The sequence below is a fragment of the Liolophura sinensis genome, chromosome 10 (assembly GCF_032854445.1).
Source record: "Liolophura sinensis isolate JHLJ2023 chromosome 10, CUHK_Ljap_v2, whole genome shotgun sequence".
Classification (NCBI taxonomy): domain Eukaryota; kingdom Metazoa; phylum Mollusca; class Polyplacophora; order Chitonida; family Chitonidae; genus Liolophura; species Liolophura sinensis.
The window spans coordinates 16351657-16374546 of record NC_088304.1 but is presented as its reverse complement, the minus strand read 5'-3'; the positions used below and the strand labels follow the sequence as shown (position 1 = coordinate 16374546).

General features: G+C 38.8%; 2 protein-coding genes across 4 annotated transcripts; one reads left to right on the top strand and one right to left on the bottom strand.

Annotated features, from left to right (window-relative positions):
• Window positions 1-773: 773 nt before the first annotated feature.
• On the bottom strand, window positions 774-10385 carry LOC135477218 (coiled-coil domain-containing protein 86-like). Of its 2 annotated transcripts, XM_064757380.1 has the most exons (5): window positions 10239-10385; window positions 9624-9884; window positions 8583-8712; window positions 6544-6618; window positions 774-918 (listed from the first exon to the last, which is right to left on the bottom strand). In XM_064757380.1, exons 2-5 carry the CDS (start codon window positions 9782-9784, stop codon window positions 853-855), a joined length of 432 nt encoding a protein of 143 aa, XP_064613450.1. In that variant the 5' UTR covers window positions 9785-9884; window positions 10239-10385; the 3' UTR covers window positions 774-852. The 2 variants fall into 2 exon arrangements, with proteins under 2 accessions (XP_064613450.1, XP_064613451.1); XM_064757381.1 differs by lacking the exon at window positions 10239-10385 and having other exon boundaries at window positions 9624-9948.
• A 23-nt stretch (window positions 10386-10408) lies between these two features.
• LOC135477216 (arginine/serine-rich coiled-coil protein 2-like) lies at window positions 10409-21561 on the top strand. 2 transcript variants are annotated; one of them, XM_064757376.1, is made up of 10 exons: window positions 10798-10919; window positions 13091-13167; window positions 13584-13851; window positions 14699-14733; window positions 15157-15216; window positions 16450-16662; window positions 16898-17306; window positions 18080-18207; window positions 19314-19439; window positions 19767-21561. In XM_064757376.1, exons 2-10 carry the CDS (start codon window positions 13159-13161, stop codon window positions 20043-20045), a joined length of 1527 nt encoding a protein of 508 aa, XP_064613446.1. In that variant the 5' UTR covers window positions 10798-10919; window positions 13091-13158; the 3' UTR covers window positions 20046-21561. The 2 variants fall into 2 exon arrangements, with proteins under 2 accessions (XP_064613445.1, XP_064613446.1); XM_064757375.1 differs by lacking the exon at window positions 13091-13167 and having other exon boundaries at window positions 10409-10919.
• The last annotated feature ends 1329 nt before the right edge of the window (window positions 21562-22890 follow it).

Genomic DNA, 22890 nt, shown 5'->3' with positions numbered 1-22890 from the left:
AGTTTTTTTTTATAAGAAAAACTTCTCTTGACATCTGAAGTATCATTCTAAGGCCTTTATATGCTTCTGAAAGTACACTTTTACTTACCAAACTTTGAGTGAAATACAGCAATTCACGCTGACCTTGACAATGATTCACCAGATCAGAGAAGACAAAACTGTAGCATTCCACAATGTCACTTGTAGAGGAAACTAAAGTACACATGATAAAAACCACTGACATTTTGCAAGTTACTGATGAACATTCCCATGGGCAGCTTACAGATCAGCACACCACGCTGATGGAAGACTCAATGGGACTTGATAGTGGCCTAGTGGTTAAAAGTGATTGCCAGAAGCTTTCTATCTCTACGACACACGAGATGCGGGTTCAAAACTGACCTTAGACAGGGACTTAGATTCCCCGCTGTCACTGCTTGTGGGGCTTTGATGACAATAAGAGGGGGATGATGCTTGTGTAGTCGTTGCCCAAGACCACTTCTTCCACCAATAAGTAATGCATATCTGTATGTTACATGTGAGAAAGTTCATCAGTAAATTGTCAAAGGTTAGCAGTTTTCCCCAGGCACTCTGGTTTCCTCCACCCCTGAAACTGACGGTCTTCACGTAAGCTCAAATTTCTTACAATCAAGGATGTAAGTCGTGTGGAAAAACTATGCTCCACAAAGGATTAGTAGGGAAATCCAGATAACTGTAAATCTAAGACCAAGATTAACCTTGCAATTCATGTGTGAGCATGTGGAATTTTGGAAACTTCATTTCATCATTACAACACTGGAGCAAAAACAAAAACAACAGAACTATCAGACACTCATTTTTTGTAAATATTTTTTACATACAAACATGTTTCTTTTATCTCTTCTCCAGTTTTCGAAGTTGTTTCTTTTTCATCCTCTTGATTTTGGCTGTGTTTCTTATCTGTGAAAAAGAAACAAGACGAGTTATTGTTCAGCATGTATACTGCATTACTTTACGATGAAAATTAGTCACACTGGTGTTTTAGCCCTATCAGCGGGACTAATTAGTTTATATCAGATTGAGAAATGTAGTCTGAAATTCATCTGTCATCCTAGGGATTCCAGTACTTTCTGTACTTTCTTATATTTATTTAATCCAGTACACAGATTTAATCCGATGAAGCTAAAAACCAATATGGGTACAGCCTAGCAGAATATCTGTTCATTCTAACTTGTTTATTTTGCACTCTGTGCTGGGAATGCCATTGAAATTGTTCGGATTTTTACTATTTTTCTTCTGTTTTGTTGAAGGCTTATTGAAGGCTTAAGACCTGTAAAAAGAAATGTTTTCATTGGATGTTGTTGAAATTTGGTGATTTTAGGAACAAGGTTATGAGGCAGACATTGGCTGTTTTTGGTTAACTTTGGTCAAGTGACATGGCGACCATATTGGAGTTTTATCAAAGCCTTTAAAAATCTTCTTCTCAAGAATCAACAAATGGATTCTTTGAAATTTGAGCAAGTTTGAAAAAATCATGGACATGCATTGAAACTTTGGAAGCTCGCCATTGGTCGAACTTATGACATCAAAAGAAGTGTATAAATTTGATGTTTTCATCTATTCTGGTGTGTTTGCCAACAATGATTTGCCTATCTTTGTAACTTTTTGAGATATGGTCAAAAACTTTTATCAGCCACACAATTTCAATAGCCTGTAACTCCAGACCTACGAAATCTACAAATCTGAGACTTGCACAAAATTGTAGCCCAAGTCATGTCATTTCTGGTGCATGTTTACCAAATTGAGCTATGATCTAAAGTTTTCTCACTAGAAATATTTAAATGACACCACCCTACTTCAGAAATAGAAATGTAAGCCCGTGCATTTAACATTATTAGAATACATGTGCTTCGGGTAACATATGCTGCTACATAGGTTGGCTGCCTGTCACTCAAACCGTGAAATGTACAACACTCCCTCCTGTCCACAGCTATCAATGGACAGTTTTCAATCTTTGCATGTAAAGCCAGCCCTGTTCGCAATGCATCATGGGCAATTCTCATCAATCACGACAGCATTCCTCTATACCCCCGTTCTACCAGGAATGTAAGTCCAAAGCCATGGAGAAATATGCGAAAAAGTCTATCCACACGTGTACCTTGAGTCATGACCAGCCCAAAACATGTTACTCTTGTCAGGCCAAATTCAACCGTTAAAGAAATCTCCCAGTTTCCAGTTTCTATTCAGGTCTAGATCTTATGTGCCCGTAAGGAAGAGACGGGCTTTAGGATGCCGCACAGAAAAGTAATTATCATGGCTTTGGATCCTTTTAAAGAAAACAACACACAACACCGCTTAGTCTTCCCAACAATTTCAAGAAAACAACACGCAACACCTCTTAGTGCTCCTAACAATTTAAAGAAAACAACACAAATCCCGCTTAGTCCTCCTAACAATTTAAAGATTACAACACACAACACTGCTTAATCCTCCTAACAATTTAAAGAAAACAACACACAACACCGCTTAGTCCTCCTAACAATTTACAGAAAACAACACGCAACAACTCTTAGTCCTAACAATTTACAGATTACAACACCGCTTAGTCCTCCTAACAATTTAAAGATTACAACACACAACACTGCTCAGTCCTCCTAACAATTTAAAGATTACAACACACAACACCTATTAGTCCTCCTAACAATTTAAAGATTACAACGCACAACACCACTTAGTCCTCCTAACAATTTAAAGATTACAACACACAACACCGCTTAATCCTCCTAACAATTTACAGAAAACAACACGCAACAACGCTTAGTCCTCCTAACAATTTAAAGAAAACAACACACAACACCGCTTAGTTCTCCTAACAATTTACAGAAAACAACACGCAACAACGCTTAGTCCTAACAATTTACAGATTACAACACCGCTTAGTCCTCCTAACAATTTAAAGATTACAACACACAACACTGCTTAGTCCTCCTAACAATTTAAAGATTACAACACACAACACCACTTAGTCCTCCGAACAATTTAAAGATTACAACACACAACACCGCTTAGTCCTCCTAACAATTTAAAGATTACAACACACAACACTGCTTGTTCCTTTTAACTATTTAGACCAAAATTTCATATCTTTATAGTCTCCTAACATTTCCTGTCACCTGCATGCACTCTGTCCTCGCCCGCTCTCAAAACTGAACTGAGCCCAGGAAAACTGGATGGGACACTAGAGTGGGGTGATTGCACACCATGTGTCGAACAACCTGAAATGTACATACTTAACCAGGTGCAGGTAATAACTAAGGCCTAACTCGATCAAGACGTTGTGGTGTTTTTCAGCATTAGCCACATTGTATATGATATCTGGTAGTGTGGGGTTCAAACCCAGTGGAACCATTTCATTTTTTCTCATGCTTTGTCTGTTGCCTGGTCCTCTAAATGTCCACAAATATCCTACAGATGGTTTGTAATGGCAGCCATCTTTGAGCTAAGTTTGTGTATGCCCAATGGGTGTATATCGTTAGAGGCGTCATAAGCTGGGCAGAGGCCCTTGGCTGGTAAGGGCATACAATGGGCAATACACACAAACTTACCTCAAAGACGACTGCCATTGCAAACCATCTATTCCTTTGCTTTCCTTGTCTCATATTCTGCAATGCACCCCCACCCCCCACCCCCACCCCCCTCAATGCCAACTGCATTCTTTGCAGTTTAATCTCCCTTTATCTTACCACCCCGAGTTGTCGTTTACTGTGCCCTACGTATCATGCTATATCCTTCACTATCTTTAATTCTTCAATCTGCAGTGTAACCCACCTAATGTCAATTGCATTCTTTGCAGTTTAATCTCCCTTTATCTTACCACCCCGTGTTGTTGTTTACTGTGCCCTATGCCTCATGCCATATCCTTCACTATCTTTATTTCTTCAGTCTGCAGTGTAACCCACCTAATGTCAATTGCATTCTTCACTGTTTATAACCCATTGTCTATTACACCTTGTCATTAACATTCTTGCCTGTGTATTCTCCACAGTTTAGCCAGCACACTACTCTCCACTGTCTATCACCCCATGTCCATTGCAGTCTGTTGTATCTTCTCCCCTGTCTATCACCCCATGTCCATTGCAGTCTTTGTCATTTATTCTACACTGTCTATCACCCCATGTCCATTGCAGTCTTTGTCATTTATTCTACAATGTCTATCACCCCATGTCCATTACTTTCTTTATTGTTTACTCTCCATTGTCTATCACCCCATGTCCACTGCAGTCTTTGTTGTTATTCTCCATTGTATATCACCCAGTGTCCATTACTTTCTTTGTTGTTCATTCTCCATTGTCTACCACCCCATGCCCATTGCAGTCTTTGTCATTTATTCTACACTGTCTATCACCCCATGTCCATTGCAGTTTTTGTTTTTTGTTCTCCACTATCACCCCATGTCCGTTGCAGTCTTTGTTGCTTATTCTCCATTGGATATCACTCAACGTCCATTGCATTCTTTGTCATTTATTGTCCACTGTCTTTCACCCCATGCCCATTGCAGTCTTTGTTGTTTATTCTCCACTGTCTTTCACCCCAGTCCATTGCATTCTTTGTTGTTTATTCTTCTTTGTCTATCACCCAACGTCCATTGCATTCGTCATTTATTCTCCACTGCCTATCGCCCCATATCCATTGCATTCTATGTCATTTATTCTACACTGTCTACCACCCAATGTCCATTACTTTCCTTGTTGTTTATTCTCCATTGTCTATCACCCCATGTCCATTGCAGTCTTTGTTGTTTTTCTCCATTGTATATCACCCAGTGTCCAATGCAGTCTTTGTTGTTTATTCTCCACTGTCTTTCACCCCATGTCCATTGCATTCTTTGTTGTTTATCTCCAGCCTATCACCCCATGCCCATTGCAGTCTTTGTTGTTTAATCTCCACTGTCTATCACCCAACGTCCAGTGTATTCTTTGTCATTTATTCTACACTGTCTTTCACCTCATGTCCATTGCATTCTTTGTTGTTTAATCTCCACTGTCTATCACCCCATGTCCATTGCATTCTTTGTTGTTTATTCTCCACTGCCTATCACCCAACGTCCATTGCAGTCTTTGTCATTTATTCTACACTATCACCCCATGTCCACTGCATTCTTTGTTGTTTATTCTCCACTGTCTATCACCCAATATCCCTTGCATTCTTTGTCATTTATTCTACACTGTCTTTCACCCCATGTCCATTGCAGTCTTTGTTCTTTATCGCCAGTCTATCACCCCATGCCCATTGCAGTCTTTGTTGTTTAATCTCCACTGTCTACCACCCAAAAGTCCATTGCATTCCTTGTCATTTATTCTACACTGTCTTTCACCCCATGCCCATTGCATTCTTTGTTGTTTATTCTCCACTGCATATGACCTGATGTTTCAATTACATTCTTGCCTTTCCATTCTCCACTGTCTATCACAGAATGTCTACTATTATCTTTGTCATTTATTCTCCATTGTCTATCACAGAATGTCTACTATTATCTTTGCCATTTATTCTCCATTGTCTATCACAGAATGTCTACTATTATCTTTGCCATTTATTCTCCATTGTCTATCATACCATGTCCATTACAGTCTTTGTTGTTTTTTCTTCCTTTGTCTATCATCCCTTGGTAACTCCATTTTTTGTCAGATGAAAAGACAATTTCAAAAAAACCCAGTCCTGTCAGGGCATGTTGATGTGACACACTAGAACACCAGACTAATCTGTCAGACGTGACACACTGAAACACCAGACCAATCTGTCAGGGCACAGACGTGATACACCGAAACAACAGACCAATCTGTCAGGACACAGACGTGACACACTGGAGCAACAGACCAATCTGTCAGGACACAATGACGTGACACACTGAAACACCAAACTAACCTGTCAGGACACAGACGTGATACACTGAAACACCAGACTAATCTGTCAGGACACAAACATGACACACTGAAACACCAGACTAATCTATCAGGACACAGACGTGACACACTGAAACACCAGACTAACCTGTCAGGACACAATGACGTGATACACTGAAACACCAGACTAATCTGTCAGGACACAGACGTGACACACTGAAACACCAGACTAATCTATCAGGACATAGACGTGACACACTGAAACACCAGACTAATACGTCAGGACACAAACGTGACACACTGAAACACAAGACTAATCTGTCAGACACAGACGTGACACACTGAAACACCAGACTAATACATCAGGACACAAACGTGACATATTGAAACACAAGACTAATCTGTCAGGACACACTGACATGACATACAGAAATTCCAGGCTAATCCTGAGGGAGGCTTTTAACATACAAGAAGCAGAGCAAACATCATGCAGCTGTCTTAAAGAACAGGTTTTCTATACACATGTATGTGCAACAATGACTGAATGATTATCATGATTGTGGCTTATCACCATGGCAATATTGCGACCATGAGGCAAAGATGCAAGGGATCAGAGGTATAACTGAAAGAAAACCACTCTAATGTGTGAAATTGTGATCAAAAGCATGTATGTTCATAAACTTACAGGCTGTACAATTTCAGCTTTCCTTTCATTTTCGAGTCTTCTTTTCTTGTTCAGTTCTCTTCGCTGCTTTAAATTCTGTCAAAAAAATAATGCAGAAATAATCATTGAGGATATCAAAATGACTTAAAATTACCACACAGAGATTGGGCCATGAATAAAAACATATATGCTGTGCCTAATGTGACCAACCCTCCAAACAAATGCCTTACTCTAAAGTTTTGTTTTTTTTTTATTCAGACAGCATTTTTAAAAAATTTCTCGACAATACTATGTTTTTCATTAGTCTAAATTTAAAAAAAAAAATTCAGATATTGTCATATTACGCCCAATGAAGAATTTCCTAAAGAGCTACTATAGCGTCAAGACTTATACGGCCTAAAAGCAAGGTAAAGTGACAAGGATCTAGATAGCTGGCATTGCTTTCTTAAACTGTAAAAAAAACATACATTGTATTAAAGATGCTGTTGTTAGTTTGGGGGGAAATATGGAAACAGAAGTTTTTTGTCTTTTCTACTGTACTTTCAAACGCGCATGAAGTCATTCCAGCAGAACTGCCTTACACAACACCACACCAGCCTGATGTATCGTCACATGAGAAATGTTATCACGTCACATCAGGAAAATTTTAAATAAACTGCAGAGAATTTCATTTTTGTGAATTCTTCACTTATAGGGGTTTAATACTGGTAGTGTTATTTATCGTAAATGTTTTGGAACCTACATTTCACAGTGTATCCTTCATTTCATGTTTACATTGCTACCTGGTTTCTCTTGGTACTGAAGTAGCACTTAGAACAGCCTTGTTTAGCAAACAAAGCTAATAAAAGGGCAACAAACATATACGAAATTTTTCAAACAGAGCAAGTAAGAGATAATTTTTTTTTTTATTTGATAGGTATTTCCTGCTGAGATGAAAGATATTTCCCTAAGGCAGGGTTAGATGGTGAGGTTTGTGAGCGGACTAAACAAATAACCATCACATCTCCATGGCAACGTGCACTCTTGTCTACGCGAAGTCCGAAAACCCTGGAATCACACCCGGGTCAGTTCATACAAAATACTTTAAAAATGGTACTTGCTGCTGCCTTGCTTGGTTTTCAGCACTGAGGGTTTAGAGCAAGGCAACAGGACTGGGGTGTCATGTTTGTTGCCTTCGGCATGATACCTCAGCGGCGGCAGCACTTTGGCGACATGGACACCCCTTGCCCCAAGAAGACACAATATATGAACACACTCCTAACAACTCCTTACTGTCATAAGACTGAAAAATTGTTAAGTATGACATTAAACCCAAAGCACACATACATGTACATACATACATCTGACCTAGCAGCCTATATACAATTGTTCCCAAACTAAGGAACTTTATACAGTAGCCTCAGGTGACTTCCTAAAAGAGCTGGAGTTTGTTAGGCTTGAGGGATCTTGAAAGTTCATACAAGATTTGTTTAGACCAAACACTCTTCAAAGGGTGCAAAGCTTTTTTGATAATCCACTTTGTTTCTGAATAGACCCAAACTGCCAAATGTCGTTTCCAGCCTTCTATACAATTTCCCTGCATAACATACATGTGTGAACTCTATATTAAATTGACACAATGACCTGAGGTAAAACTTACAATAATTTCTAAAGACCTGAAATGTAAAGGTGCACAAAAAGTTGTATACATACAAGTAAAAAGTAATTAAGTTTACCTTTATATACATGTAGGTAAATACGTGTACATATACATCTGTAAACCAAAGCTCATTTAAATTAAACATCCAAATTCCAAATCGAAATGAATATCCTTTGAGATTCTTTCCATGCACAGCTGTTGGAAAAGTTTGGGTTTGGAAGCTTCACTAAACACTGATGTCGCCATCAACAATTAGATCATCAAACAACGCTTAATGTAACTGAGCTATTGAAAACGGGTATAATATCTACTTACTACTGCTTGTTTCTCCAAAATGATTTAGCAACACAATGTACCTGAACAATCCTAAAAAAAAAAAAAAAAAACCACAAGATATCAACTTCTTTCACAATAAACAGACCTCCCTCTCTTGGTCCTTGCTCGCTTTGAGCTGTTTTTCAAAATCTTTAATTGACTTCAGTTCTGCCTTTTTCTGCATTTTCTGAGCCCATGTTGACTTGAGTGACTTGATTTTCCTGATTTCAGAATATCTGCAGGAATAGAAATAAAAAGACATCCATCTTATAAAGCTTATAAAATAACACCATTTTCTCTTGCTGGAGTCATCCTTATTTTTCGATTCTGACATTTACCTAATAAATAAATAAATAAATAAATAATCTGAACACTGATGATTAGACTGAGATTTCCTTGGATATTGGCTATGCTATTTTTATTGCTCCTGCACAAAAGTCGGTGGCATTTAACGTCGTTGCCTCGTCTGTGTCAAGTTTTCAGTGTAGCTTGTGTACGTATAGGAACATAGTAAACTGATCATCAAATGAAATATTCGGCAAATGGTAGTCCATTTAGATGAACTCAGCCGAGTGTGCTATTTTAAACTTCTGACATGCATTGTAACTGAACTATAATTTAAGCAGCCTGTTCGTAATTTTTCTTTTTGGCAGACCAATATGCCATCATTAGCTGGAAAGGATATGATTACTGTCGCGCTGAAAGGAGAAAAGATCGAGAAGTTTACAACTGTATATCATGAATTTTAATCCCAATATGTGGCTTTATATCTGTGCGGTGATTTCCGATGTGTGTCATGAAAATACAATAACTCGGTAAATACTGCTTCTATCTTGACATATTCATTCACCACTGACTACAGAAAATCCATATCACTCCATCTCTATCAGTTTTGAGTCAATACTCACTGCCGTTTGGCCACAGTGCCCAGATCGGCAGACAGGAGTTCAGACCGGCTTTTAGGCCGACCCCAAGACAACTGCCTGAGGTGTGAGGCGGCAGAACTCTGGTACTAGTCCAAGGACAATAAACAGAAGGTTGCATAGCTCTACCGTAGTGTAAGCAAAGGGAGAGTTATTTAGAGCTCAATTTTAAAATTCCTGAGAAATTAATGCTTTTGCCTACTTGAACCTTGAATCTTACATACCTTTCTGTTCGCACTGTTTTCCAAACCCGCCCTGACTTCGGTCTGCCTCTTGGTATATTGTGTACAGTCTTTTCCTCATTTTCGTGAATTGCATCACTTTGTTTGGCTCCATCCTCACGAGGTGTAGACTTGATGATTTTCGGATTTTTTGTTTTCGCCATATTTAAATAGGTAAACTCTCAAATCGTCATTTGCAATAAGCGTATATTCATCAACAACAGTTGAGCCCACGTGGTAAAATTGTCATTTTAACAGCGCCACCTATACAAAAAAAGAGGACCTATCGTCAACTGACTTTTGTCCTATACAGGGACTTCCTGTAAAAGCAGTGCCAAACACTAACATGAAAAAGTTCTCAAATGTGAAATAATTGAAATTCAATAAGATACGCGAAATGAACAACTTTTGAATGAATAATTATGCTTTTATTCTACATCGGCAATGTCAATCATGGCCATATCGTGGAGAGAGAAGTTTTTGATTTCAGTAGTGTATAAAGCTTAGGCCTAACTGTTACGCCATTTTATGGACCGCGTACATTCCTATAAATAACTTTTGATCAAATGTACATGAATGTGTAGGAGTTGATTTGTACAGAATTTGTTAATACTATACCTGAAAGCGAACACCGGAAATGTACGTAAAAATAACAGATATTTCTTGTCTCCGTACGTACAGTAACTCGGACAATGTAGAAAAGGACATTTGAGCTTTAAGTTCCATGCGTAAAGATTCATAGTTTCGCACACCCCGAGTTCCTCGCAAGAAGCACGAGGTGATAAATAATGGATATGGAGCTAAATGGGCGAAATGCTGATTTTTGCCGATCCTTAAAGTTTAAAGCACCAAAGGATATCGAAACTATCATATTAAGGCTATGCATCCTGCCTGCTTTTCATACTTTTCTTATGTACCGTACCTAAAGCTATATTTTTCATTATTTGTGCTAAAATATTCATGAAGACCTATCACTCCTGGGTTAAATTCGGTGTTTTCACCCCCCAGTACTTTAGTTTCATGACTCGAGAGTGTGTTGATGATTGGTTCAGAGCAGCTACGTGTATGACATCACTGCAAAACTTAGAATAACGGTGCATTAGTGAGAGTTTTAGATGGTTTGAAGGGCAGTAACTCTGTGCTGACATTTGGGGAGAAAACTACACTGCAAGCAGGCTGGTTTTCTCATCCGGGCATCGTGGTAACGACGCGGAAATGGACCTGCTGCACAGCTATGACGATGACGGAGAGAGTAGTCAAATGTCAGATAACAGACAATCTGGTGACCCTGTTGGCGTTGTAAGTGTTTGATCTGTCATAAGAACTAATATTTAATCTAAACATATGCTGAATTTATGACAAAAAATAGAAGGTTATGATCGCTATTTTCTAGGACAAAAAATCAAAATGGCCGCCATCGATCCTATGCATGCACATGTTTTGCTTCTGTAGTTTGGAGAAGGCAGTGTTTCTCGTTCTCTGTAAAGATGGTGTTTAAGCGACGATGGTTAGACTTTGCAATCACCAGTCATCACTAATCCTGTAGCTGTGTGACTACGAAGTTTGAGTGAAGCAACGACTTCGGTAATTAATCGTAGAAAAGGTGTCCATCATTCACTTATGAGTTATGTGTGGTTATATGTGATAGAAATAAGAAACAGGTAAGTGAGCAAAACTACTCAGTAATGGGGTTCACCAGCCTTCTACAAAGAGAAGCAAATCTTATAACTGATAAAACAGCAGTGCCCTCTATCTATTTGAATGACAATGTTTGCTTTTATTATTCATGATTACTGGTGTTGGTATTGAAATCAGTGGTATTGTTATTTAAGTAGGTAGATGGAACTGCTGTTTTATCAGTTTTTGCTTTCCTTTGTACATGGCTGGTGGACCCCAGTGTCGTTTTTTGAAGTTATACGAATAGGAACATTGTTTATAATGCAATGTGGTGAAGATTGTATATGCGTAGGACCTTGTATCGGTATCAACAAGAAGTTCAACATAATGTACAGCCAATCTCTAATACAGCCTGGAAGCTAGAGATCATGTGGTCCCCTTAGTAACAGATGGCGTGGATGAAAAATATTGTTCCGTAATGTTATAGCATGGGGAAAACTGTGATCACATGATCTCCAGTTTCCGTGCCGTCTTACACTCACTTAATACTCAATATATACAAGGACAAGGAAAAAGATTCCCCCCCACCCCTAGCTCCCATTCCCCAAACCCCCTACAGAGTGCAAGTCTCAGTTGTTCATTGGGAAAAGCAGATTTTTCATTAACACGACAATATATCTACTACTAGTCCAAGTACACTGACTTGGTTGAGAAATATTTGGTTACGCCATATTCATGGCTGCTCAACCTACAGTCAGAGTCCAGCACATTTGGCTAAATGGTGTGGGACAGGTAGTGACTCGAAAAACCACTTCACCTACCCCTAGCTGGTCAAATCCATGTCGTAACATAACCCCTTCCAAGTTGCCACACAAAATTTTGTAATGATGATCCAATGTAGTATGGTTTCATTCGTGAAATATCTCCAGGCCATGTGGCACGGCCGTGTTTTCAAGGCAGCCGCCATGTATTTAAAATGGGCAAATACAATTTTAGGAACGTATACTCGGATGTATCTACTACAACTGTACCATATGACTAAAACACAATCAAATCTTCTGACAAAATTAACATGTGAGAGATAGGGAAAATAGGAGAAAATTGGAAATGAAATGGTCTGATTTCAAATTCTGGCTGAGTCTATGCCCCATCACCCTACATGTCCAAATGTTATTAACCTGAATCACAAGTCCCATCCATTGCTTATCATTTGGTGACATAGAGTTTATTTTCTTGAAAGAAGCATTATATGTTGGGGAAACTTGTGTACCAGGATGGCAACTTCCAACCCATCATTACAAGAAAAAAGAAAGAAAAAGAAAACAAACTGGATTGCGAGATCAACTGTGTCTTTCTTACAGGATCTTGAATGTGCTATTTATAGAAAAGACAATAAAGCAACAGTAAAAAGGGTGTGAAAAGCCTGAATGGGCAATGTTTGTTTTGATAAAACTTTAACAATGTTTCACTTGTGAGATGTAGATGTTTCTTCCCTTCTTGTTTTTTTTTTTTGATGGGGAGTATTGTGCGGCTGGACAGTATACTGTACTTTTGGACTGCCAAGATACAAGATCCTATGATGGTATACAAAAACACTGGGCAATAATTTTGGTTTAAATAAAGATATTTCGTAGTGTTCCAAAGTTCATACTTACCCTTAAAATATGTTTCTAAACTGAAGATAATAAGAATTTGTTTTACGTTGTTTGCTGGCTGTTAAATGCTGCCTTCCTTGTGCATGCAAATTTGGTTGAATTGACATGTAATATAGCAGATAAACAAACTGAAAAGTCGGTTGTGATGGAAAAAGGTGTAACGAGATTTTTTGCTTTCACATTCTTTGTAACGTGAAGTCGTTCATGACTTGTGATCAAGAGCCAATAAGGCAGCGAGAAGGCGTAGTTAAGATGCCGACGGCTGCATGTGGGGCGTAAGTACAAGTCAGACCAGCCACTGGCCAGTCTCTGACACTTTTCTTCCATCACGGGTAAAGCCATAAACATTATTCTCACAACGTCTTCAGTATTGTGTGTTTGAGAAGATCCCAAAGTATAGCAATGGCCTTCTATCCAAACCTTTCTTTGTCATTTTACCAAGTCAATTGGGTTGAAGACTTACATGTATCTTATTTGATCAGGTTATTTTGAGGACCATAAGATTATGTGTTTTAACTTATGTCGTCTTCAGTTTATTTTATATATATATTTTTTTTTATTGTGCTTCATGAAAACCTAACAGTCCTGGATTGAATCCCTTCTGTTGAGTACGATTGCATTTATGAATGTGCTTGTGTGTTACCTTCCATTCTTAATCTCATTATCCTTTGTTCTATTAAATGCTTTTTAGCCTGCAGATCTTGAAAGAATCCCTACTGGTGTAGCTAAACCGACAACTGACTTGGAATCAGAATGGGCTAATTTTGAAAAATTGCTGGCTGGATCAGAGGTTCCAGCTGAAGATAACAAGGCCAGTGTTGCTTCTGTCTCTAAGGAAAAGGGATCCCGATCACGGACGCACTCCAGATCGCGGTCCAGGTCTAGGTCAAGGTCAAACAGCTCTGGTTCTTCCAGTTCTTCACGGTCAACATCAGCCGATTCAGTGAAGGAGAAAAAAGGTGAAACTTGAAAGAAAGGCTTGCTCATTAGGCAGTTATATTGAATAATGAATCGATGAGTAGAAGTTTAGCTAGTTTGTTAGACCATAGGTCTGAATACATCATAATCAAACATAAATTGCTGTAACATTCATGTATATAGACATGAAATTGTAAATGCTTTACTGATAATTTGTCAAGTGGAAGTCAGAGAAAACTCTGATGTTCAGGAAAAGATTACACAATCATCTTTTCTCACAGATTAATAGCTTGAAGTTGGTGGGAAATTTTTATAAAAAGTTAGCTATTTTATAACTTTTTTGGTGAGAGGCCTACAAAGTCGCGCATTGCAAGCGTGAAAACTTGCATACATGTAAGGGAAACCTGTACTCTTGTAAGTAATTAAATTTTTTTGCTTATGTGAACAGCTTTGCTCTATGTAGATCTACTGTAAATTTTAACCTTTTCAACCCCTAAAGCACTTTTTTATGTGAAATTTATGCATACATTTGTTACTAAATTGACAATAATAATTTTTTTTTTCACTAAAGATGCAAGTTTCATAAAACTATGCAGAGTATTTCTCTACACCCATAGTTCATTCAGAGTGTTTCAAGATATGGGTCACAGCAGTGGTTGAAAGGGTCCAAAAAGTATTGTAATTACTCAGTGAACAGTTTTTGTACCTCTGCTTCTTGAAGTTGTCAATATGAGAAAACATTGATAAATGTTAAAATCAGCTTGTTTCCTGTTCTGGTCATCTTTTTTTGGTTTTTATTCAGTCCTTTCATGTAAACTTATGATGCGTGTTGAAATGTTCATTTGTCAGGTTTCAGTGATGGCATGTCAACCTGTATTTTGTTTTCAGACAAGAAATCTTATTCATCAAGCTCTTCAGATGAGGTGAGTGAAAAAAAGTTTACATGGAAATTTCTTTAAAATCTATATTTTTTTTTTTTTGTTTTTATCATTGAAGTCATTGAAATTTCTTCAAAATATCTTTCTTTACATTGTTGAGTACTGCATAAAACACCAGTCAAATAAATGAATAAATTAAAATATCTTTCTGTTCATACCCACGTACAGTTCATTTTAAAATGAAGACATTTAGGAAAACATGACAAAAGAGAAGAGAAATTGCTCTCATTGCCTTTATACTTATACAAACTATTGCAAAAGCTTCTGTCAGCTTTTGTGGAAGGAAGGAATGTTGCACTGTTGTACCTGTAAGGTGTGGTAGCGGTAATACAGAAACAAGGGTGTTGAAAGGTAGCAACTAGCTTGTATATGGATGTGTTTTAGAATTGGTATTTATCTGTGTTGTAGGAAGACAAGAAAAGTTCTCATGAGCTGAAAGCTGAAGGGAATGAAGCAAGCAAAGAAGAGGTATGCTTTTGTACCCCATATTTTGTACTGTATGTGTGTCTGCTGGCATGTATTTGAGTCTGTCAGGCAGCGCAGCCCAGAGTTTATGTGTTTCAATCAAATCAAGGTTTATGAATTGCACTTATGAGCCATGATTTAACCCATAAATTACAGGGTGACCTCATTTTTAAAAGATTAAATCGGAACCCAAATTACATCGCTTTATAATGAAAATAACATGGAAGTCAGGTAAAGCTGAATAACCTGTTGCTGACATTAAGTAATTTTCCGTTATGTAAAAGCGTGACGTGGATAGTGGCTTTTACTTTATTGATATAAAAATACATCCATGTTGTTTCACCTACCAGTATGTTATTACTTCATGACACACTACACAGATTGTATACTCTATTTGCATGCTAAATCCAACAGAAACTCAGGCACAAGACGGACATATATGTCATCTCAAGATTGCCTGCAGGTCTTTAAGAGATCACATACAGAGTGCATTGCTTTGTCATGTTGTCCTGTGTTAAATGTTCAGCAGGCATAAAGTGTTCATTCGTTGTCATTTCGTAAAATTCCAGGAAAACCTTGTGCTCACCTTTTGTCTGCAGTTGTGGTTATATTGCCTTTCCTGAGTCACACATGTGCATTACAGAGCGTTTAAAGTAACAAAGCTCCCAATGAATGTAATTGAATGTAATTGACAGTGTAAAAATATGAAACAAGATACTGTTTCATAGTACATTTAAAAGACAATGTATTTAACCCTGGAAAGGTGTGGGTGAAGAAGTCTGCACACATTAACATTGCATTAACATTGCATATGTATTGCTAATGTGTGCAGACTTCTTGATGCAACAAATTATGAGGCATTGTGATGCATACATGGTCAACAACCAACTCTTTATAGCCCACAAATAACATCACTTGGTAGGAGTCATTGTTGTTCACAATAACCACAGTTTCATATTAAAGTGTAGCATTAATACTTAAGTCACATTATTTACCATTTTTGTTAGAGCGAAGTCTGCTACGAGGCCATTTTGATGTAACCAAACGAATGATGGAAACAATGTTAAACCCCACGCAAGCCAACCAGATACAAAAATTCATATACATACAGATATTTAGAACGTCTTCACACCGCTGATATGGTGATAATGTGGAAACCTTTTTCACCATGTTACCTTTACTAATGCTTTTCTCTTGCTTGTTTTCTACAAAGACCCCCCTTTTTCCCCACCACAGGATGCTGTATCTACTCGCTCTCCACCAATCACCCAGAAGGAGCGCTCCCCAACCCCCATCGAAATCCCACGGTCCCGATCCCGATCAGTGGAAAGAAAGAATTCCTCTGACAGGCTTCGTAGGAAATCTAGATCCCGATCACGTGGTCGCCATGGCCACTCATCACGCAGACGGAGAAGGTCTAAATCTAGTTCACGTTCTAGGAATAGGGAGGTATGGAAGTTTAGAAAAGTAAACAGGATATCTGGAGCTTATAAGTCATTTTAGTTTTAAATATAATTTGGTAAGTTTTGAAATGTTTGAAAATCGACCAAACTATTTCCTGGACATATGTGGAAGAGTTCCATATTTACACAGTTCTCATTTTCAAAAATGTGTATCAAGTTAATCAAATCAAATTCAACAATCTTTTTAATCTCGGAAGACTTGACTGATTCCTTGATTACAGAAGGGGCATCATCGAGGATCTAGGTCAAAACACCATCGAAGAAGTCGCTCCAGAGATCGCCATCGACGATCAAGGCGGAGGAAATCCCGTGACCGCTCTCGTTCCAGGAACCGTTCTCGAAGCCGGAATCATTCTCGAAGTCGGGATAGGAAGCACCGGAGACGAGGGAAGCATCACAGAAGTAGAAGCCGGTCCCGATCGAGAAGTCGAGGTGCCTCACATCGTTCCCCTCATCGTGAAGGAGGGAGGTATAGAGACCAGAAGTTTTCAGGGGCAGGGTTTAGAGGTTCTGAGGCATCCAAGCCCACATTTAAGGAGAAGATGAGGCAGCAGTTGCTAAAGGCCAGTAAGATGCTGACACAGCAGGCTCAGGCTGGCCAGCTGCCCCCTGATGGAGAAAAACCGCTAGGTGGGTAGCCCAATATTCAGACCACAAACGATAAAAATACCGAAACAAGGATAGTATGGAGTTATCATAACTTTTGGCATCAAGGTTTTCAGATTGTTGCTTTGTCATTGGGAAATTAGGAATTTTCAGTAAATGTGTTTCCTAAAAACAAAAACAAAAAAACCTTTACATCTTTACAACATGAACAACATTATTTTCATAGTTATCTGTTGTATTAAGCGTTGCCTTTATATTGAGACAGACAAATAAAGTACCCTAATCGCTGATTATTGATTGACCCGCTCAGTGAGACAAAATCCTTACCACTTTCACTGTGCACTTTAGCAAAGTGCATCTTATATCTGTACAACCTACATTGTCATGGTAGTTGAGTGCGTCGCATGAAACCAGGACCTGATGATGAAGTTGCATCAAAACACTGTGAAACGAGGTAAGAACTGTTGCTGTTCAGCAGTCTTAGGGGCGAAGACATGACTTCAGAAATGAACTTGCATGTACAAGTCCAGCTCCATGTGATTTTGCAGCTATGTCACAAGGGTGAAGCCAGTCATGCTTCTCTCAGTTTGTCACATTCTTAGTGCAAAAGGAGTCATGATATCACAGCTGTTAGTTTTTGTAGATTTATTTTTTCAAAACTCATTGTGTTAAAACTTTAAATACATGTCACAATTGTGACTACGAGCTGCCGTGTCCAAATTTGATCATTTTTATAAATGTCCCATGAATTTCCGTCACAAAGCTATTCAGATTTACAATTCATTGTTTGTTTTCAGAATCACCCAAAGAGAAGCCAAGTGCTCTTCCATTAAATGTAACAAATGCTTTCCAGAATGCAACAAATGCATCTAATGTCACTCCCCAGATGGCGCTGCTTCAGACCATGGCTGTTATGCACCAGAAGGTATGCAGACCACTCCACATCTTTTGTCAGTTATTTACAATGTGCTACATGTAATGGTAGCTATAATGAGGTTATGATATGAAAAGAAAAACACCCAGTTTACAGAAATAATACAACATGGCTGGAACATCCATAATTAAATGGCACCGTCAGAAAGAACTACCTTGTCAATACTAATTCAATATTTATAAACCAGTAAAACAAAGACCTGACCTTTCTTAGTCCATTATAAAATCATGTTTCGGGTACAGCACTTGGTTCAGCTCTGTAAGAGCACACCACAGCCTTAGTTCTGAGATCGGTTGGCCTAGCTCAGCTTCTGCATTAACAGCTCTGAGTCATTACATATTCTGACCTGGAACTCTGTCCTTTTGTTTGTACTGTGGGTCAGTACCCTAATTCCTGAACCTGTTTACATATTAAAAAGCAACATTAAGTGCAGTTATGCACATTTTAATTTGATTTTGGGGACAAAACTAATTTGGTTGGATTGGCCAATTTCAGGGCCTCAGAAAAAGTATAGTTTTAACAGTCTACACAAAATAATGCCTTCAGCATATGCTTAAACACCCTGCAAACACACAAAAAGGCTGAAGAATTACAGTAGTCATATATAGCGCGGTACTGCGTTATGGGGCGGTGTCAACAAGCGCTTGTATTGGAGAAGAGGGTTAGCACAGCTGTCTCCCACAAGGTGGTGGAAAAGGAGAAGAGGGTTAGCGCAGCGGTCTCCCACAAGGTGGTGTAAAAGGAGAAGAGGGTTAGATCAGTTGTCTCCCACAAGGTGGTGTAAAAGGAGAATAACGTTTGCGCAGCTGTCTCCTACAAGGTGCTGTAAAGGAGAAGAGGGTTAGCGCAGCTGTCTCCTACAAGGTGGTGTAAAAGGAGAAGAGGGTTAGTGCAGCTGTCTCCTACAAGGTGGTGTAAAAGGAGAACAGGGTTAGTGCAGCTGTCTCCTACAAGGTGGTGCAAAACAGGGTTATACTGGAGTGGTGTACTGGAAGATAGGGAAAGTAGAGTGTGGTAAAAATGAGGAGTGCATGTAGATCTTTTACATGTATTTACACTCTTGGTCCTGCTGTTAACGTTGTCACTTTCTTTTATAGGCACAGGAAATGACAGGGATTGCTGTACCCAAGTATTATAACCCAGCTGCTGTGAACCCTCTTAAGTATGCAGAGCAGGTACAGAAGAGAAAACTGCTGTGGTCTAAGTCTAAGGATAAGAAAGAGGTAAGAGACAGACTAAACTATGAGCTATATTCCTTGTCCAGGACAGTAAACTGCCCAAGGAACATGGTTGGGTTAAATCTCCTTGTTGGACATAAGCTGTGTATCACTGGGTTTTTGACCACATTCGTGTTAGTTTATTTGATGGCTTAACGCTTTTCATTACAGTATTCATGCATGGAAAACTCTGTATGATGCGTTTGGGAAGAGCTTTTTTGATCCTTACATTCCTAAATACAGCAGATTATTCACAGAGATGTTGATTCCAGTCAAGTAAAATGTGTCGTACGTTTGTTTAACAAACTTATCCCAACTATCTCCTGATTTTAGGAGACACAGGGTGTGTGGCAGGCGACCAGTTTTAACTCTGATCAGGATGGCAAAGTGGCAGCCAAGTTCCGTAAGCTGATGGGGATGAAGGAGGGGGAGGAGGAGCAGGAAGCAGAGGGAGGGGCTAACCACACCTCTAACAAGTCAGACGACATCAATCGTAAACAACAGGAACTATTTCAGCGACTCGACCGCGAGTATGAGTTCGCACGAATGACAACACACACACACCGAGGGATTGGGCTTGGTTTCCAGTCACAGGGACTTCCAGACACGTGACACTAAGGGTTATGTGGTCTTTACGCCCTGACCCACACGCAGAAACACGTCCATCCCACTTGCCTCACCTCTCTGCAGAATTGGGTTTTCGTGGTACATTATTTATTTGCGTGATGCGTCCTGCAAATACAGGCTAAAAACAGCAGCAGCAAATTTGTGAATTGAAGGAAGGAAGAGTCACCTTTGTATGTGCCAGATGACTTGACAAGCATACACATGTAAATTGTACTGAGAGAAATCTTGTGATGTTAAAGTAGGCATCACTTGTTTACCTGGTTGTGAGCAGATTTGAGGCGGAGAATAGTTGGCAGAAGGGAATGTTTCTATTTGTTTTGATGATTTCCCATCCTCCGGTGGCTTGAGGATGTTATGAGATCTTAAGAATCTTAAGAAACACATCATTAATATTTGTCCCAGCGTGGAATTATATGCATCTATGTAGCAGACTTGGGGTCTGGAGTCAGACCTGCGTTCCAGCTAAATACTGGAAAATAACTTAACTGTGATAATTGTATACATGTAATTATGTAAGACTTGCACATGTATGTGCACACAATGCCTGTGAGTACTGCCATTAATACTGCTTAGTCTGCCTGCACATACACTTCTAAATTCCTTTGTGAAAACTAAAATATTACCGCAGAAAATTTAGCATCTTTTGACAAAGACTGTTTGAATAATGTTGCATGTTTAACTGTGTTGCCAGGCTACTAATCAGACTTTTATCACTGTTTAGTTTGTCAATACGTGAACTTTAGTAGCATATGGTAAATTTTTTGTATGTAAGTTATGATAACAATTTTGTTTATTGTTTACATGTTAGAATTAGAAACTTCATAAATGAAAACACCAGTGTCAAGATCGTTAAGGTTTGTTATGCATACATTTACTTGTTTTTGACTGATTTTGATTTCCATTTAGCATAAACTTGATTTTTTTTGAGTGCTGAAATTTCGTGCGTTTCACATGAGAAAATAAATGCAGAGTAGAATCTGTGTTGCAGAAATCATCAGTTCTGTGTGTTAAGCCTGGTTCTTGTTTCAAAACTTCGCCAGAGCCGAGCGACTGTGGACTGCCACGTTATCCCTACAAGAGGCAGGGATTACCTTTTCTATGATAACCATGCTTTAGCTGATGCTTGTACTTGTAACTTAACTAGTGCTTACCTCGCCACCGTTATCATTTTCCATTTGGAATACAGTATGTTCTCAATGGTGGTGCATACAGTAACTAAAAGAGTGCAATAACATGTTTTGTGGGGTTTACATATGCTCATACTTTGCCTGTGGACAGTTTGTAAAATAGTAAGTAAAGTAAGTAAGTAAAATAATATTGGACAAGTTCAGAATGCTGTTTGAATCCATGTACACGGAATTCTTTGTTTTGAAGCATTTAGATATAAGAAGGATCTGGGAAGCCAGGTGTTAACAGTTGCACATGTACTACTTCTTACGACTTAATAAAATCCTGACAACATTGCTGATCACCTGGAATGGTTGATCAACTTAAATTGCTCCAGAAATTTTGGTTTCTCTGCATTATTTATTTCCACCCTTAAAAATATTTGACGGCTTCGGTTGCCTAATGATTTGAATTCAAGACACACAGGTTCAAACCCTGGTGGGGTTATACCAAAGACTTCAAAAATGGTACTCATCATTTGGTGCTCAGCTTTGTGAGCAAGGAAACTGGCCTCAGTTTCACGAAGCTCTCTTTAACGTCACAAGCTTGCAACCACCATGGCGATGTTATGCCTATAATACTAGTCGTTGAGTAAATGTGCTTCGTGAAACCAAGCTCAGGACTTGTTGACCCAGTGTCAATATAATGTGGCTGAGTGAGGTGTTGTGCCTGGTGTCCTCGGCATGATATTTCAATGGTGACAGTGCTTTGTCAGCATGGATTCACCCTGTCACAAGAATGCATAGTGTATGCACACAGCTGATGGCTCCTTGTCTTATGAAAGATTAAAATTACAATCAAGAGGCTAAGGGTTCTATCCAAAAAGGTTGACCTTGCTGTCTTCTGTTCAAATCCTGCCCCTTAAATTTGAATTGAGTCACCGAGAAAACCTGTATTCCAATATTTGCACTTACGAAGTACAGAGGAGCACATTTATTATGCATAATTGGTACAGGTATAGAGTACCTCAAGTTTTACCTGGCAATCAGGGGACCAATAAGTAATTTTCCTTCTGAGAAGAAAATCCAATGGTTTTGGCCAATTGCTCAATCTAGTATGTGTAATTTCTGGCTTGATACACTGTTAGGCAGCACAGTATGTCAGTAATGTCACAAAGAATGAACAACCATGTTCATGAAATTTGTTAAAGTTCATTAAAATTTTGCATTTTACCAGGTTAAAGAAATAAATAAAGTTGTTTTTGTGGATAGTCATGTGACATACACTTCATGAACATATAACTGTTTTCTTTGCTGCTGACGTTGAAATCAAAATTTCTAGGATGTTATTATTTAAATTTTAAGGTAGGCTTTAAGGACTCTATAGATAGTTGTGTATTTTTCCTCTTCCTGCAAAACCGTAATCAAGGCCTATGAAAGACTCTGAGTTGGACATGATCAGGTACTGTCTCTGATTTTATGCGTGATGTAGCCTACTTGTGCCATCTCGGATGTCTCCACCGTTGGCACTACCCTCAAGTTTGCTGAAGCACGATATGGTCAGCCTTGGGGTCTGGTTCAACACATAGAGAATTATCAGAAAGTTGTGTCACATTAAAAAAGATTCACTGGGAACACTTTATTTCATTTGTACATAAGCGGCTGGCTTTATGGTGAATGGAAACCTGGCAGAGCACGAGGAAATTGATGGTCATCGGCAGGTT